General features: G+C 54.9%; 1 protein-coding gene and 1 pseudogene across 1 annotated transcript; one reads left to right on the forward strand and one right to left on the reverse strand.

Moving 5' to 3' along the window:
* Positions 1-477: 477 nt before the first annotated feature.
* On the reverse strand, positions 478-13,944 carry RAPGEFL1 (Rap guanine nucleotide exchange factor like 1). The gene is made up of 15 exons (XM_055327576.1): positions 13,029-13,944; positions 10,150-10,228; positions 9,093-9,228; positions 8,764-8,861; positions 6,856-6,968; positions 6,433-6,600; positions 5,610-5,707; positions 5,375-5,497; positions 4,622-4,800; positions 4,417-4,507; positions 3,798-3,848; positions 3,367-3,454; positions 3,117-3,181; positions 2,669-2,723; positions 478-2,420 (listed from the first exon to the last, which is right to left on the reverse strand). The coding sequence occupies exons 1-15, from the start codon at positions 13,546-13,548 to the stop codon at positions 2,296-2,298; spliced, it is 1,989 nt and encodes a 662-aa protein (XP_055183551.1). The 5' UTR covers positions 13,549-13,944; the 3' UTR covers positions 478-2,295.
* A 2,303-nt stretch (positions 13,945-16,247) lies between these two features.
* On the forward strand, positions 16,248-16,329 carry LOC129518237 (U6 spliceosomal RNA; annotated as a pseudogene).
* The last annotated feature ends 813 nt before the right edge of the window (positions 16,330-17,142 follow it).

Below are 17,142 nucleotides of genomic sequence, written 5' to 3' on the forward strand. Positions count from 1 at the left end.
TCCTGGAGCTTAAGCTCTCTTTAGAGCCAAACTGTAGGCTCTAGAAGCCCCCCATCTTAGCATAAGTGGTAGATGTTGATTGTGTGAATGATGCACCCTGTCTGGGTAGTGGCTGGTGGGTGTGTATGCTGTCTGCAGGGACAGACCACCATTAGGGGGCCCAGTACTCCCCCCTCACTCGCCTGAAACTTGACCTTCCACTAGGACTTCCCAGCTACCATCTTCCACCTTCTGGTGTTAGAATTTAATGAGGTCACACGTCTATGGCACCTAGAACATGGAAGAACTCAAACTTCCACTTCCAGTCAGTATGTGACAAGTCTCATGAGGTTTGCACCGTTCCCTCTCATGCACATGTTGAGTTAGTCCAGAACAGCCCAGCTGATGGGCCCAGTGCACTGAGTGGGGGTTCCCCCCTCTTCCCTCCCTCACCCTTTCCCCAGCTTCAGAGAAACAGAATGGAGAACGGCAAGCAGCTTGATTCATAGACTTTATCAGCTTCTTCTCCACCCAGCGGTTTCTGCAGACAACCTAGCCTGTACAGGACACACGGTTCACTCTGGCCAAGCTGGGGAGCAGTGGGGCAGGCATCAAGGCTAGGGGTGGGCAGCAGCTGAGACCGGACCAGTGGAGCCCAGTGTTTGAGGAGGGAAATGGGAGCTGTGTGAGAAGGCTGCCACGCAGAACCAGGAGGGAAGGATGGCCATAGGGAGAGAAAGGTGCAGGACAGCTGCAAGGAAGACACAGGGAGTGGGAGGGGCCCTATGGTCACTGCCTAAGGGATGGAGGAGGTGAGACAGGGTGCCTGTGCAGGTGGGGATGAGGGTGGGAAGAGTCCATACACATTTTCTGTGGCAGGAACAAGACAGACCACTGTATAAAAGGGACTGTACAACGTAACCTATGATACAATGTTTACATATGATACAAGGCTCTTCCCCTCTTTGAATTTTAAAAAATAAATTTACAATTCCAGAGCTTTTGGTAAAAAATATATACACCCCCAGAGCAGGAGCAGCAGCTGCTTTGGCTGCTGCTGCCACTGCCTCTTCGGAAAGGAGAGAGGTGGGCCAGAGAGAAGAGGGATGAGGCTGTGCCAGGAAACCTCACCCAGTAGCTGCCAGGAGCCCTGTGCCCCTCGGCCCTGGAGGCCCATGCAGGAGACAGTGGGAAGACAGAGAGGTACTAAAGGCATCACCACAGTCCAGTTTTGCCTTTATGGTCTTGGCCATTCACTCCCCTCACTTCTGGGGGCTGCCTGCCCAGGTACAGGGGTCCACCCCCTCCCAGCTCGGATGGGGAAGACCCAGGAGGAGTCAAGACAGGGGGAAGGATAGAGACCATGTTGTGGGTGTCCCACAGAAGGGCCAGAAGGGGGTTGATTGCTCCCCTCTGAGCAGTAGACACTCCAAAAGCAGGAGTGTGGGCAGCAGACACCCCCAACTCCTGATACCACCACATTCCACCCTGCAATGCAGAAGGAGTGTCCTGTAGGCAGCTTAGGCCTGTGTTTCCCTGAGCATCTTTTACCCTCTCATTGGACCCCACCCAGACACCTGGGGAAGCCTGAGTTGGGGACTCACAAGGGCTGACGGGTAACCCCTCCCACCTGCTGCTGCCCCCTGCCCCATGAACAGCTTCACCCACAGGCTTGGGCATGCAGGGCAGCAAAAGGAGCTGAGCAGGGAGTGGTGGGGGTGGGGAAAGCACCCCACACCATCACAGGGCAGAGTAGACCCGGGTAGCACCAAACCCTACACACATCACCCTCTCAATTACCAGATGCATTCCTGCTTCTTAAAGGGCACAGGCATACACACACACAGACACAAGGGCAATATAATATTCCAGGGGGATACATCCAGGGCTCCCAGCCCTGACCAGGGAGAAGGCGGACAGGGGTGGAAAGGACAGCTGCCAATTCCCTCCCACAATTCCGCTCTGTGAGATAGGAGGGTGGGCAGCTTTCCTGTCTGCTAGGGAGGAGATTGGAAACTCCATCTCTAGAACGGACCTCAATGGGAGAAGACAGAGGAAGGAGCACAGTGCCCCCCCCCTTCCCTGCGAGGGCAGGAACCAGCAGAATGTGGTTTTGGCTTGAAGGAGCAAGGGGGAGAGGACTTCAGCAGGATGAACAGGCTTATGAGTCCAGGGGTAAGTCCATCCAACTCTTTCCTAAGGGGCAGGAAGTTGCTCCAGCAGAAAGATGTCAGAGGTGGTTTGGGACATCGTGCAAAGTGCTTGAGTGCCAGGTGCCCGAGGACCTTGGTGAGGCGCCAACCAGAACCTCTGTTCTTACTGACTATTAGCCTCCAGCTTGTAGGAGAGCTCAAAGAGGAGGTTCTGGTTGTCGATGACCTGGAACTGGCGCACATAGGCCTTGGTCTGCAGGTGATGGGGGGACGCCTCCATATCCAGGCCTGGGTGCATGACAAGAGAGAAGTGTTCAGGCTCCCAGCCTCCCTTCTTGCTCTATATGCATACCAGCCAGAGGACAGGGGTGTGGATTGGGACAGGTGTTGGGCATAAGGGCCCCTGGGGAGGCCAAGGAGAGGCTGGAGAGCTGACAAGTTTAAGGAGATAAAGAACTGAGTAGGGACTCCTCCCGGAACCCTCCCAACTCAATCAGAGCTCTGCCTGCAAAGCTCTCAGAAGCCCGGGTACTCACAAAGAGGCCGACTCCGGTATTTGCGGATTGTCCTCACTTTTTCAGCCACTGAATGCTGGGAGATGACAAGGAATGAGCCCTAAAAAGGGTATGGAAAGATGCTCCCCCCTCTAATGCTCCCCCTGCTCCATTCTCCAACTCTGCTGGTTTTACCCTACTCCCTCCAGGGTCAAATTCTGGAGGGTCTCTGAAGAACCAAAGGAGGGGTGTAATGGGCAGGAGGAGAGGTAGTGTTGCGCACCTCCCCCCCATCCCTGTCCCAGCCCCAGCTGCCTGTCAGCTTTGCCACCCTGTGGGCGGGTTGCCACAGCAATGCCACCAGGGACAGTCAGGAGTCTGTCAGGCAAGCTGGGCACCAAAGAGGAAGGCTGCTATCTTTAGGGGGCTGCCAGGAGAAGGGGAGGGATGCCAGCCCTCGCTCCTGGGTCAGGGCCGGCAGGCCACTCACCAGCTTCTCAATGTTCACCAAACCATCGACAAGGGTCTTACTCCCCTCGTGCAGGAAAGTCAAGTCTAGAGGAGAGAAGAGAAGCATATGTGAGAAAGAAAAGAGGAGGTCCAAAGGGCCCTTCCTGTCCCCCACATCCCTCACTAGGGGTCTCCTGTTCAGGTAGGCACTCTGAGCTGAGTGACAGGGGTCCAGAGCCAGAAGTGAGGCATGGAGAATGTGGCTAGAAGAGCACAAGAGTGACTCTCACCTTTGAGGATCAGAGGCACGAAGGGAATCACAGGAGGCTTCATCTTGGAGATCACTTCTCGGTAGCTTTTGTGGTTCCGGCAGGGGTCCTGATATTCCAGGGAAGAGAAGTAAAGGGACAGATAGTTCCCATGGACCTTAAAGATGTCCTGTACTCCTCCCTCATCCCCCTGCTCTAGATCCATCTCTAATCAGAGAGGGGTGTGCACGGGTGTCTAGCTGGGGGTGAGGTAGAGAGGGGCTTGACTGTTCTCCTCCCTCCTCCATGGAAAACTGGTTAGCAATCCTCCCCCACCTCCCCTCCCAGCATGGGGTGGGGGCAGTCTCAGGCACTGAAAACCTTGAAGGGAAGTTTGAGGAAGAAGGTTTATGGGAACAGGGAGTTTCTGGGGTGCAAGGCCAGGAGCAGATAAAAGAGCTGAACCCACTCACTGTCAGGTTCTCAAATTTGCGGAACAAGTTTTTGAATTTCCCTGGCAGCTTCTGCAGAGGTTGAAGGAAGGAGAAAGAATGTCAGAGCAGAGCTCCTTGGGCTTCATGGCATCTCTGGCTAATCCTCAGGTGTCAGAGGGGGAAAGGGCCTGGCTCTCTTGCATGGGGCTGGCAAGCTGGTAGGTGGGGAAATAAAGCCAGCCCTTGGTACTGTCTAGGGAGCTGAAAGCCGCCTAGAGGAATGAATTATTCCGAGGAATTGGGGCCTCTCTGCTCAGGCATTGGCTATGAACTAGGGGCCTCACTGAGTGTTGGGTGAAATCCAGTTATCCAAGTCTGTGACCCGGCCTGGGCTGCCTGCCCCCCTCCCACGGGGATTCTAGCTTTTTACAAATTTGCCCAAGGACAGGGTCCATTAGCCAAGCTACACGCCCTGGGGCTGGACCTGCCAGAAGGGGGAGCCTCCTTCTGTCCAGGCACCTCTAGAGGCTCCCTGGTGGCCAGCAGCAGATGCAGGGGCAGGGGCGCAGGGGACGCACTGGGGTGAACCCAGGAGGCCAAGATCCCGAGCAGGGCCAGCACAGGTGGTGGGGGGAGGAGAGGGCAGCGGTGTCATCACCTCCCAGGTCAGCCGCAGGCGGCTGACCGCGGCGTTGTCCAGCCCCATGACCACAGCATAGAAGGACAGCAGGTCCTGGTTCTGCTTGCAGCTGCGGGGGCGTGGGGAAGGGGTTTGGGGGTCAGTGCGCGCTCAGGGGCCTCCACCCCCCAACCTCCCCACTCCCCCCCACTCCCCCCACCCCCAGCCGGCTGGCCACACTCACATGGCCGCGATCTTGAGGAACTTCTTGAGCAGCTGTGCGCGCTTGCCCGGGGCCTCGCAAAGTAGCACCTCGGTGGCCACCCAGTGTGTGACCTCGCTGCAGCGCTGCAGCAGCAGCTCCAGGTTGGCTGTCTCTCGGCGGCCGCGCTCCCCATGGAACACGTAGTCCACGAATTCCAGCTGCGGCCATGGTGGCGGCGGGGCAGGGGGGGTGCACCGGTGCGTTGGGGAGGTGGGCAGGCAGGTGGCAGGTGGCAGGTGGCGGTGCGTACCCACGGAGGGAAGGGCCAGAGGGTGGCGGAGGGAGGGGTTGCAAAGAGAAAGAAACGGGGACAAGCCGGGTTGCAACAGAGACAGGGGTGGGGGGGAAGCAACATTAATAATACACCACTCTATTGAGAACTTACTAGGTGCCAGGTCCTTGAACCATCTGATAGACATTATTGTAACTGCCTTATATTCTTTCTTTAATAGAGAATAGTTTAAAAATACTAACCATGGATCAGGTTCTATGTAAGACCCACCTTACTAAGGCGGGGGGTGTCTCTCTCTTTGCTCTTGTTTTTTTCCCCCCAGATCAGGGATATAAGGCTTAGATGATCTAGGGTGAGTTGGGGTGAATTGCCCCAGGACACCCTGGCAGCCAGCCTTCTAATCCCGAAGTTCAGCTGCACACATTGCCCATCTCCAGACCACCCATGTTGGCATGTTTCTCCCTCCAGGTCCCCAGCCCAGCACTAGCTACAGTCCCCACCTCGTGCACACATCGGAACAGCTCCCAGTGGAAGGCAGTAAGGTGATTGGCAACGTCCTCAGGCTCCACTCGGTGGATCTCTGTGTCTCCCGGGGAGACCTGGATCTCCTCAGGGAGGGGCATCTGGTGGCAGGCAGGGCCACAGGGGCTGGACTCCACTCTGGGCTTGTGAGTTTCTGCCCATAGCCCCTTTGGGCCCTCGCTCCCAGCCCAGGCCTTGTGGCAGAGTTCTTACCAGGGCCTCATAGCTGTCACGAGTGCAGGCAAACAGATGGCTGTTGATGCCCAGTGTGGTGAAGACACAATCTTCAGTCGGCTGGAGAAGGACCTTCTCTGCAGGAGAATGAGCTGCTCTGCCTCAGCCCTGGCCACCTGCACCCTCCCACACCCCAGCTACTGTCTCTATCCCTTCTGGAAACTCCTAACCCTGCACCAACATGTTCTAGACTCATGGGATTCGTGTTATCACCAGTTTATGCCATATTTATCTGAACTTTTTCAAATAATGATTTCTCTTGTGTTCATAACCTCCTTTTTACTCCCAACATTCTTCCACAGCTGTTCCCTCACTGTATCATCCCCATGACACTGGAACACTTTTTTCCTTGCCTCAGAAGAAAAGGGCTCTGGCTACATTGCAGGCTTTCTGCCTTTCCACAGGGATTGGAGGCCCACTGCATGTGTTTTAGCCTCAAAACCACAGCATCCTCAGATATTCTGTGAGGTTAAAGAACCAGATCCCAAGATGAGTACAGAGGCAAGAACCTAGATCAGAATCCAAGTGTTTTGGACCAGTGCTTCCCAAACCTTAGTATGCACAGGAATCACCTGGAAACTTTGTTAAAATGCTTACTCTGAATGCGCAGGTCTGAAGTAGGGTCTGAGGGATTGCAGTTTTAATAAGTTCCCAGGTGATGCTCAATGTGGCTGGTCCCAGGACCGCACTTTGAGGAGCCAGGGCCCAGAATTCCTGTTTGCCCCTGCCCCAGGGCTTGTGAGTTTCTCCTCTCCTGCCCCCCCTGACCCCACTACCCACCCCAGCTCTTTCTGAGCCTCACCTCCGGAGGAGGCCACAGCTACCAGGATGAGGGAGTCCTCACGCCCTGCAGGCTCCTCCGAGTACTGCAATTTTTCTGTCACAGAGCCCAGAATGTCCTGCACAGATGCGGAGAGGCGGCTGCGTATGGTCACGTAAGAGTGGTCAGGCATGTACACCCGGCAGAAGACTGGGCAGAGACAGGAAGTGGCTTCTCATTAGAAAGCAGAATGGCAGCACTGGCACAGCCCCCTCCAGAGCACATTAGTCTCCCACCCCATGTCACCCTTAGCCCTAAATTGGTTGGCTTCTGAAAAAAGAGACTGTGAAAAGGACAGGTTCTACTACACAAGGAGACTGCACTGAGGGTGCCCAAGACCCAGAGACCCCAGGGGGCCCTCAGAGCCACTCTGGAAGCTCTGCCCATCTTAATGTACACACTCACTCTCATCAGAGCCCCGGAAGGCCACTCGGGTCTGCAGACAGGAGTCAATCCGGCGGAAGTGACGGAAGAGTGGCTTCACTTGTTTGCTGGGAGGCTGGCTTTCCTCTGGGATCCTGGCATGGACACAGCTGGGCGTCAGGAAGTCCTGCCACGCATATGGAGTGCCAGGCAGGCAACCGTCAAGCAGGGATTATCAGAACTGAATCAAGGATGCACCAGCACCAAGTTCAGAAAGTGGTGAAGGAAGTCAGAAGAGAGACAATGGCCAGCATGGAACAACTGTCAAAGTGACTCAAATCAGATGCCACCTCTTCCATGATTTCTCTGATCCACCCCACCCACCAGGAAAGGTCACTTTTTGGCCTCAACTGCTGTAGGACACTGGACTAATATTTGTTTATGTGCATATCTTATCTCTTTTGCAAGACTAAGAGCTTTTGAGGGCTGGGCTTAGTTCTTCCTGAATTTTTTTTTCACCCTCCAGGCCTAGCACACTACTTGGCACGTGGTAGGTGTAGGTCATCTGCTTGTTTGCTGAATTTTGCCGACAAGGACTTCACAGCCTGGGAGGGAGACAGACGTGTATGTCATTAGAAGTAGCGACTTCTAACACGAGGCTGGAGGTGTTGGGTGATATAACAAAGGTACAAGGAGAGTTTTGTTGACACGAGGGAGGAGAATCTTTCATCGGGAAGACAGCATTGACCTGGGCCTTGAAAGACAACAGAAAGAGAAGTGGGTGCAGGGTGGTCCTTCGGGAGTGGACCATATACATGACAGCAAGAAATTGGGATTGGGAATGCCCAGGAGTTCAGGGAATGGTAGGGTGTGTAGGGAGTGTCATGGGCGATGAGGGACGTGGGACATGAGGCAGGAGTGTTGAATGCTGTGCAAGGGTGTTGCAATTTTGTCTTGTGGGCAATAGGGAGCCCTGGATGGTTTTGGAATAGGAGCATGATGTCGTCAAACTGGAAGGAACTCTCTGGTGTCAGCATAAGAAGGGAGAAGATGCAAGACCATGAGCTGAAGCCCTGGGCAAGAGGCTGTGGCAATAGTCCAGGTGAGAGCTAATGAGGTCTGAATGAGGGTTGTGATGGTGGAAATGGAGTGGGGGGAGACTGAAATGGCCAGAGGGATGGACGGACAGACTGACACAATGGGGTCCTGAAGCTGCCTCACAGTGGCTCATGAGAACAGATTATGAAATTTGGCGATATTCTGTCTATGGGTCTTTTTTTTAATTTTTTTTTATTTATTTATGATAGTCACACACACACAGAGAGAGGCGGAGAAGCAGGCTCCATGCACCGGGAGCCTGACGTGGGATTCGATCCCAGGTCTCCAGGATCGCGCCCTGGGCCAAAGGCAGGTGCTAAACCGCTGCGCCACCCAGGGATCCCTGCCTATGGGTCTTTAAACAGCCATTAATAAAAAAATGTCCTATAAACTTCTAGCCAAATTATTACCACAGAAGGTAGTATTCTGTTTTACCATATTTTGCTATTATCTATCGTCTTGGAGTTATTTACCTCTCTGGTATTTGGTGAAAATACTAGATAACGGTCTACTACTACACATTTCTTCCCAACTTCACATTCAGTGACGTCATGTTGCTAGCTGGAAATCAGCCAATGGGAGACTTTACGTCATGGGAATCAGCAAAAGCTACAAATTGGGACTTTTTTCCCCCCCTGAAGTGCTGGTTGTTAAATATGTACCAGTACACAGTTGGATTAACAAATAAATGGATGGGAAACGTGACTGGAAGCCATGCTCTGTGCTACACTCTAGCAAGAGAAAGGGGCTAAAATAAAACTGAATTGGAGTCAAAAGGCCAGAGGCAGTCCCCGTAACAGGGGAATATAGGGGACTTCTGTCCTAGCCCCTTCCCCAACCCATCCCCCTCACTTTAGCTCCACTGTTTCCACAAGCTGGTGCAGTCTCAGTGTGTCCTCTCGGAGGTCCTGGTAAAGGGACTCATCCTTCATAATCAGCAGGTACAGATCCTGGGGAACAAAGGAGAGAGAAGGTAAAGGCAGGGATCTCATCCCAAGCATTGCTATTAGCAAGGGCCAGAGCAGGGTCTCCATGTCTTAGAACATAGAGGAACCATTATAGACTGAGGTCCACTGGCATCTTCTCCTTCCAGGTACCCAGCTTAAGGAGTATGGCTCCTTCAAAGAACCCCCCTTCCAGAGCTAATAGCCTGTTCACCCACCTTCTATTCCCAGGCCCACCTTGATGATGCGGCCGGCCCCCTCTTCCTCCTGCAGCAGCCCCTGGTAGGTGTCCAGGAAATGAAGGAGCATGGCCAGACAAGCCTGCTTCCGGCCCAGCCCCTCCGGGCCCTCCATACCTCCTGCCCAAACAAAACTGACCCCTTAGTTAAGAAAAAGCCATGGGCAGGCAGACCCGAGGAAACTGGGAAGGGAGATGAGAAGCAGTGGGTGGTTTAGCCCTCCCAAATAGCCTTGAGGTCTGGGGCCAGGGAGAAGGGTGGTACAGGGGCCCTTGGAGCCAAAACTACCTCATGCCTCAGCCTGGGCTTTTGCTCAAAGTAGGTAGGGATGGCACCCAGTTGACCACATCCATCTGACTACATCCTGCCTATTTGAATTTCACTTGAAGATGCCCTGCCTGGACCGACCCAAGCTCTGATCAGCCCATAACCGGAGGTCAATGATGCTTACCACAAACCTGACCATACCTCAGTGTAAGGCCTGGTGTTTTCTAAGAGAGCCTATGGTATTCTACTCAGTGGCCTGACATTTACAATTAGATCCTAGAATACTCAGCGAGAGGTCCTATGCTTACATGAGACCCTACGAATAGCCTGGCCAGTGGCCTGTCTCTAGCATCTCTAGCAGACCCACTAAAGCACAGCCAGTGACCTGATGTTTACATAGGACTCTATAATAACCCACTGGGCAACCAGATGTTTAGAGCAACAATTCAGTGGGGAGAGAAGCACCCTTAATAGAATAATAACACCTTACATTTGCACAGGGCTCTGCTGTGTCTCCAAAGCACTCCCACATCTCTATCAGATTGATCTCCACAGCAGCCACATAGGTAGGCAGCACAGGTGTTATTTACCTCCATTTTACAGAAGAGGAAACTGAGGCCCCAGGAGCTTAGGTGGTCTGCCCAAGGTCAAACAGCTGTGAGTAAAACCCTTGGAATTGAAACCCAGGAGTGTGTCCTAGGGAAGCACTGAGCTTCTGATGTCACATGTGGGGCAGGGAGAGTGGCTTCCTCCTGACCTCCTCTATTGCAAGCTCCATAAAAGGATATTACTGGTGTAGCTCCTGCAGAAATTTCTCCGTGGGGAGGAAGAGAGAATGGGTGAGGACGATGTCATCCAGCAGGATATCTGTAGAGATCAATTGGCGCCACTGATGTCAGGCAGGCACTTCCAGAACCCGACCGGACACTCACTACCCCCTTCTCTTGCCTCCTAGAGTGAGTTCTCCTTAGCCAGCCTGGAGCCCGAGCCACCTGCCCCGTCATGCTCTACACAAGTACGCGCGTGCGTGCGCGTGCACACACATGTGAAGGTTCTGGGCAGCCGCTGCGGGGGTGGGGTTGGCAGCTGCCAAGGCAGCTGGAGGGAAGGAGGGGGCGCCCTTTGATGGCCACGCCCACTACTCTTCAAGGTGCGTGGGAAGCTGGTCAGATAATACAGCAAGCTTGAGATCTGCCCCAAAACAGAGAGAGATCACAGAAGTGTCTCTAGACAAAGAACTTACAAACACAGAGGTTAGGGTCAGGGGTGTGTAGAGGTTAGGGTCAGTGGTGTGTGTGTGTGTGTGTGTGTGTGTGTGTGTATTCCTCCTCCCTTCCCTACTCCCTACCTAAGAGCTTTGAGTTCCAACTAAGCAGGTGAAACCAGCTCCATTAAAAGGGAGAGGGAGTGACTGCCATCTCTTTGATCCCCAAAGCCCTTAAATAGAAGCCCTGTGTCCTCTGGATGCCCAGAGATGGAAGGGTTAATAATGGAAGGGTGGAGGGGAGTGACTCTCACCACCTTTTTCCCCTCCACTCCCCCATCTGGGCCTGGCTCAGCCAGTCAGCCAGGTACAAGGTCGCCCTGACTTGCAGCCAGCCCTGGGGTGGGGCAGGGCAGCCTGGCACACAGAGACAGGCAGGGAGCAGGGAGGGAGCCAGGTGTCCTCACCAGGACAGGTTAGGGCCAGGTCCCCAGGCACTACCCCAGGACAAAACCGAGGCTTCTGAGATCCTTTAGCTTACCATCCCCTTGCCTCTGATTCTAGCCATGAAGGTAGAGGAGGAGAACCAACACAAGATCCTTTACTTCAACTGTTGCACTTCACAAATGAGAAACCGAGGCCCAGAGCTGGGAGGGACTTGCCTGGGGCTTGAGTAGGAACCCAGACTCCTGAGTCTTTGTTCTTTGCTCAGTATGCCTGAGGCAAGCAGCTTGTCAGGGTAGAGCACAGTGGTTAGATAGGGCTGCTCAGATGAGTTTTTGACTGGTTTGAGGGTAACTTCTCTAAGTCCTCCCTCCCACACAACCTGGGAGGAAGCCAAGATGACTTGACAACACTGGTTGTACTGGAGAGTATCAGAATAGCAGGTTAAGCTGATTTACCCTGGGACTGGTTTGAGGTTCCTCAAACCAGTCACGCTGGAGATCTAGCTTGCCAGCCCATATAATAAGGTGACAATCAATTCAAAAGTTTTTCCCCACGGGAGACCAGGTAGAGTGTGTGGCACCAGGTCCCCGTGGAAGGGGAAAGATAGAGCCTCCCTTTCCCTTTTTGCCTAGCTAGCCTGCTAGTTTCTTAAAGTGAGTCTGAGAGCCCCAGCCGTGGGCAACAAGGAGTAGGGATGCCCAACACCCTTCCTATCTCATGGGAGCGCGAAGCCAGAGTAAATGAAGAACATGGGGCAGAGTGGGGGAGATGCTGCTATGGGGGCTACAGTTTAGCTTCTGTCTCTTCCAAGCCAGGCTCTGGTCCAATGCACAGCCTCCCTAGGAAATGTGTCATAGAGACACAGGGTGTGTGGTGTAGGCGGGAAGTTATGGTTAGGAGAGCTGTGTGTGTCTGATATTTTTCTAATTAAATCCAAAAGGTGTCAGCTCCCCAGGGCAACGACAGCTGAGCCAAGGAGAGGACCCAGGTCTTGAGAAAAATCTGGGGGAGTGGTGTCCTAGTCCACATGCCTAGGTCCAGGCTCCCTGCAGAGTTCTAAGAGCAAAATGTGAAACCCCCATCTTTAGGCCCTCAACCAGGTCTCCCATCCTCAGACCCTACTGGGCTTAGGGAAATGCTGAGAGGCAGACCTAAAGACCCATCGGCCTTCTACCTCCACCACTAACCAGTAGCTTGGGGCCTCAGTTTCCTCAAAGTCCCCTTGTTAGGGGAGCTGGTCAGGAGTGGTGAAATAGCATATCATTTAGGGAATAAGCTTCTCAGGGTGTGGCTATTATTTTTTAAAGAGGCCGTGTGCTGAGGCCTGCCTTTGGAAGGGCAGGAGTCGGAGGGGCTCAGAACCCCCTGGGTGCTGCAGGGTCCTGATGTCTGTCTGCCCAGCCACCTCTCCCCCAGCAAACATCTTCTGAGTCAGCCCCCAACTAGAACACCTCCTTCCCCCAAAGCTGCTAAGGACAATGCATCCCTTTGCCAGAGCTGGAAAGGCTGCTTGGGCCCCCTGTGCCTATTGGGCATTGCCCCACTGATGGGCCAGCCCTGAGCTCTGGGGCTTCTAGACAGAAGCAGGGACTCCTAGAAGGTCCCTAAGGTCTTGGAAAGCACCTCTTGGGGTGGGGGTGGGGGCATGGGACACCATCAGCTCTGGGCAGCTTCCATCTTAGTGTGTCAGGCCTTAACTTGGGGCCCCAGGAGGAGGTAGTCAACATCAGGCACCCATGAGAATCTGTGGGTAAAATGTCCAGGAGAAAGGAAGGGTGGCTTAAGGAGAGAATAAGGTTCAGCGTCTCCAGCCGGTGGGTGAGGCTGCTACAGGGAGGAAGGTGGCACTGCCGCTTCCCGCACAAGGGTCTCCGTTCCTCTCCTAGGCCGCTGCCCCACTTCAGGTGACCGCTCAACGCCACACCGAGGCTGCCGGCAGAGCGCCACCCCCACGGTCCAAGGGCAAGGAAGAGGAACCAGGTAACAACCCCCTACTCCAGGATGGATGAGCCTTACCTGAGGCGGCGCTGTCCCTGGTGGCCCCTCCGGCGAGCCGCTCCAGCACCCGGTTCAGAAGATGCTCCGGCCGCTCGGGGGCGCCCAGGGGCGCCCAGGGCGGGGAAGTCAGGGGCTCGCCCGGGGACAGCTCGTCAGAGGAGTACGAGGAAGGGGAGCGCAGGGGCCCCCCTCCCCCGAGCGGCCCAGGCCCCGGCACCTCCTCGAGCTGGAGCCAACAGGGCCCCCCGCTGCCGAGCTCCTCCGCGACCCCCGCCGGCTCTCCCCCTTCCTCTTCAGGGGGCGGCTCCAGCCCCGGCTCGGCGGGGGGCTCCCGGAGGAAAGCTGGGAGCAGCAGGCGAGACACGCTCTGACGCCGCTGCAGCGGCCGCAGTCCCCCGGCTGGACCGCCGCCCCCGCCAGGTCCCCCGCCCCCGCCAGGCCCGCCGCAGCTCCCCGGAGCCCCGCCGGGACCTCCCGCCACCGTTCGCCCCGCCAGCTGCGACGTCTGCTTCTTCAAAAATTTCTCCAACGGCTTCATGCCCCCCCCCCCGCCCCTCTCCTCGGGGCCGCCGGGGGACCCAGGTGTCCCAGGCGCGGGCGGGGGGGGCGGGGACACGATGCTCAGAGCCGGAGGGGCAGGGCGGAGGGCTGTGCCAGGCGCCGGACTGGGGGCCAGAGGTGCCCGAGGCTCGCTGGCCGGGGTCCAGGGGCCAGTGGCCCGGGGGGGTGCCAAAGGGAGAGAGTGCTCGCTCTCAGTGGCCCCCCATGTCGTTGCAGCCGCCACGCAGCCCGGAGGGCGGGTGAGCTGCGGGGCCGGTGCCCCGGGCTCTGCGCTCCTGGGCCGGGCTGCGGCGGCAGAGACAGCAGGCGGAGCGCAAGGCTGAGAGGACGCGGCGGCGGCGGCGGCGGCGGCGGCGGCGGCTGCGCTCCTGGCCCGGGGGAAGGTGGCAGAACTGAGACCGCGCCCCCTCCCCCAGTCCCCGCCCAGTCCCCGCCCCTGTCCTTCCTGGGCCCGCCCCCTGGGCCGCGCGAGGCTTGAACTTGGACGCTGGGGCTGGCCTCGAGGCAAAGCGGGAAATCAGGAAATCGTGAGGGGCTGAATAGGATTGGCGTCGGAGCAGACGCAGAAATTACGGGCAAAGGTGATGGAGTGATTTACTAATGGAGAGTGATTCCTGGCTTGGGGGGGAGGGGTTGCAGGGGCTTTTTATTTCAGAGTAGGGCAGGTGTGTGGCCTGCAACTTGGACTTACCTGTACTCAGGTGAGACCTAAAAGATTGCTGATTGGGTGTCCATCACTCTCAACCCCGACAGTATGGTCTTTTGCCATATTTGTGGTCTTTATCTTCCTTCTATAGGAAGGGCTGCAAAGGCCTGGGGTGGATTGGCATTGGCACTGGGGGCGGTGCCCATCTGCCCTTTCTGGTAGGGCACAATAGGTGGTGAGGACCTGGCTTGTGAGAGGCAGGTACTGGCAGGCAGGAAGCAGCAGGTTGTGGCAGGTCTAGTTGAGGTGAGAAGAGACAGGAGGCAGGGGGGAGGAGATGAGGAGCACCAGGGCACCTGACTGAGCTGGCAGCAGGAGAAAGCAGGGCCACAGAGATGTGACCAGCTCCAGAACTGCCAAACAATGTCCTTACGCATAGAGAGCCCCTCCAGAGTTGACATGGCCATGAGGCAGGGACAGTAGTGCCAGTTTGCACTCTAAATGATCTTTATTCTTGATGCCTGTGCCAGGAGCATTCTGTCCCTAAGGATACACTGCCCCAGAAGGAGGAGTTGGGTGTAGAGACACACTCAGTGTAAACACATCAAGGTTAAAGTAACAAGGTGGGGGGAGTGGCACCAGGTTCCGGAGGGACTGAAGCTCCTTGGATAATGCCCCACCCGTGTTTACTGTGCGGGGACCAGGCAGGGACAGGAATGCTAAAGACTGGGAGTGGTGGTTGAACTGAGTAGGGTGTGGACTACACACATGTCACCGTGTGTGCCTATCTGGTCCTATGTGTGCTAGAGCATGTGTTCACAGAAATCAAGCTTTGCACACCCATCTGTTTGTGGATTTGGAAAGGAACAGTAAAACGGAGAGCACAGTTCTGGCTAAGAAGCTGGAATAGAGATCTGTGTATCAGCTTGCTGGGCTCCCTTTATTGGATGCCCCACTATCCCTGGGGTTAAGAGGAGAAACTGGCTGGAGTGGCTAGGAGCTCCCCAGGCATTTTGTGAACCAAATAAGAAGAGAGGGCTCCACTCCCAGCACATGCCACAGTTACCAGATTAAGCTGGTTGCCTTGGTAACCTCCTCTCTGGGCAGGATTTGGGATTGTCGGTTAGGAAGGGGGAAGAATTGGGGAGTGTGGAGGGTGTGGGGGCTGGAAATAAAACAGGCAGAGACACTTCTGAAAACTGAAAGCTTGGGGAGTAGGACCCCAACACCACTGCAACTATTCAAGGATATTGGGCAGAGACTAAGTTCAAGGACTTGAATCAGGAAGGAAAGCCAGCATTGAGTCATGGCCCTCCTAGAACCGAGGTTCTTGCCTCAAGTGCATATTGGAATCCAGGGGAATTTCTCAAAAATATTGATGTCTAGGCCACATTCTAAATCAATTAAATCTTTGAGGCGAGGGGACGCCTGGGTGGCTCAGCGGTTTGGCACCTGCCTTTGGCCCAGGGCATGTTCCTGAGCTCCCAGGATCAAGTCCCTCATTGGGCTCCCTGCATGGAGCCTGCTTCTCCCTCTGCTTGGGTCTCTGCCTCTCTCTGATGAATAAATAAGTAAAATATTAAAAAAAATCTTTGAGGTGAGGCCAAGGTTTCTGAAATTGTTTAAAAAATCCCCAAATGGGGGATCCCTGGGTGGCGCAGCGGTTTGGCGCCTGCCTTTGGCCCAGGGCACGATCCTGGAGACCCGGGATCAAATCCCACGTCGGGCTCCCGGTGCATGGAGCCTGCTTCTCCCTCTGCCTATGTCTCTGCCTCTCTCTCTCTCTCTCTCTGTGATGACTATCATAAATAAATAAAAAAAATTAAAAAAAAAATCCCCAAATGGGGGATGCCTGGGTGGCTGAGCCGTTGAGCATCTGCCTTCAGCTCAGGACATGATCTGGGGGTTCCGGGATAGAGTCCCGCATCTGGCTCCTTGCATGGAGCCTGCTTCTCCCCCTGCCTGTGTCTCTGCCTATGTCTCTCATGAATAAATAAATGAAATCTTAAAAAAAAAAAAATCCCCAAATGGTACTCGCTTTGGTAGCATATATACTAAAATTGGAACTATACAGAGATTAGCATGGGCCCTGTGCAAAGATGACACGTAAAAGATCCCCCCCCCCAAAAAAAGATCCCCAAGTGATTCAAACAGTCAGGGTTGAGAATCCCTGCCCTAGAGGGACAACCCAACCCAAGTGGGCTGTCTATGCTGGGAATCAACTTCAGGATTTGAAGCTCTTCTGTTCTGGGTCATCCACAAGGTAGCAGGCCTGTGTGTTGACCCCAGAGGTGAGGTGGGGATGGCATGGAAGAAATGGAGGGAGAATGGTAGGAGGACATTGTAGCCAAAAAACTTTGAGCTTAGCCTCTAGAAGGGGATGGAGCAAGGCTACCTAAGGCTGCCACTTTGCTCTTTATATTCCTCTTCTGTCCACTGAGAGAGGCAGACTGGCAGGGCAGACAACCTGGGGGCTTTGCTGAGCTTGAGTTTTTTCTCACTGAGCTCGTTACCAGGGCAACAGAGAGCAATGGGATCTAACTGCAGGACTGGGGAAAGCAAGAAGCAGGGGCGAGGGGGAAGCATCTCCACATCGTCATTCCTCCTGCCATAACCTTCCCCAAAGATTGGCTGGCATTCTTTGCATGACCCTGGAGATCAAGCCCGTAGTTACCCATCACCCTGTGGGGGAGGAGGAAAGCAAATGGACATTAAGAGGAATTAGGGATAAGGGTTAAGAGAGTCATGGCCCATGGCTCAAGCAGAAGCACCAGGGGATGTAGGGGGGAGTCCCAACTGTTTTAAGGTATACCATGAAGTCCATGTCCCCAGTGTACAAGGATTTGTGGTACCCAAGAACAGATGCCACCAGCTCCACATTAAATTCAATTGCCCCCCCCACACCAGAATCAACCTCTATCATAA

The sequence above is a fragment of the Nyctereutes procyonoides genome, unplaced genomic scaffold, assembly GCF_905146905.1.
Source record: "Nyctereutes procyonoides isolate TBG_1078 unplaced genomic scaffold, NYPRO_anot_genome, whole genome shotgun sequence".
NCBI classification, from domain to species: Eukaryota; Metazoa; Chordata; class Mammalia; order Carnivora; family Canidae; genus Nyctereutes; species Nyctereutes procyonoides.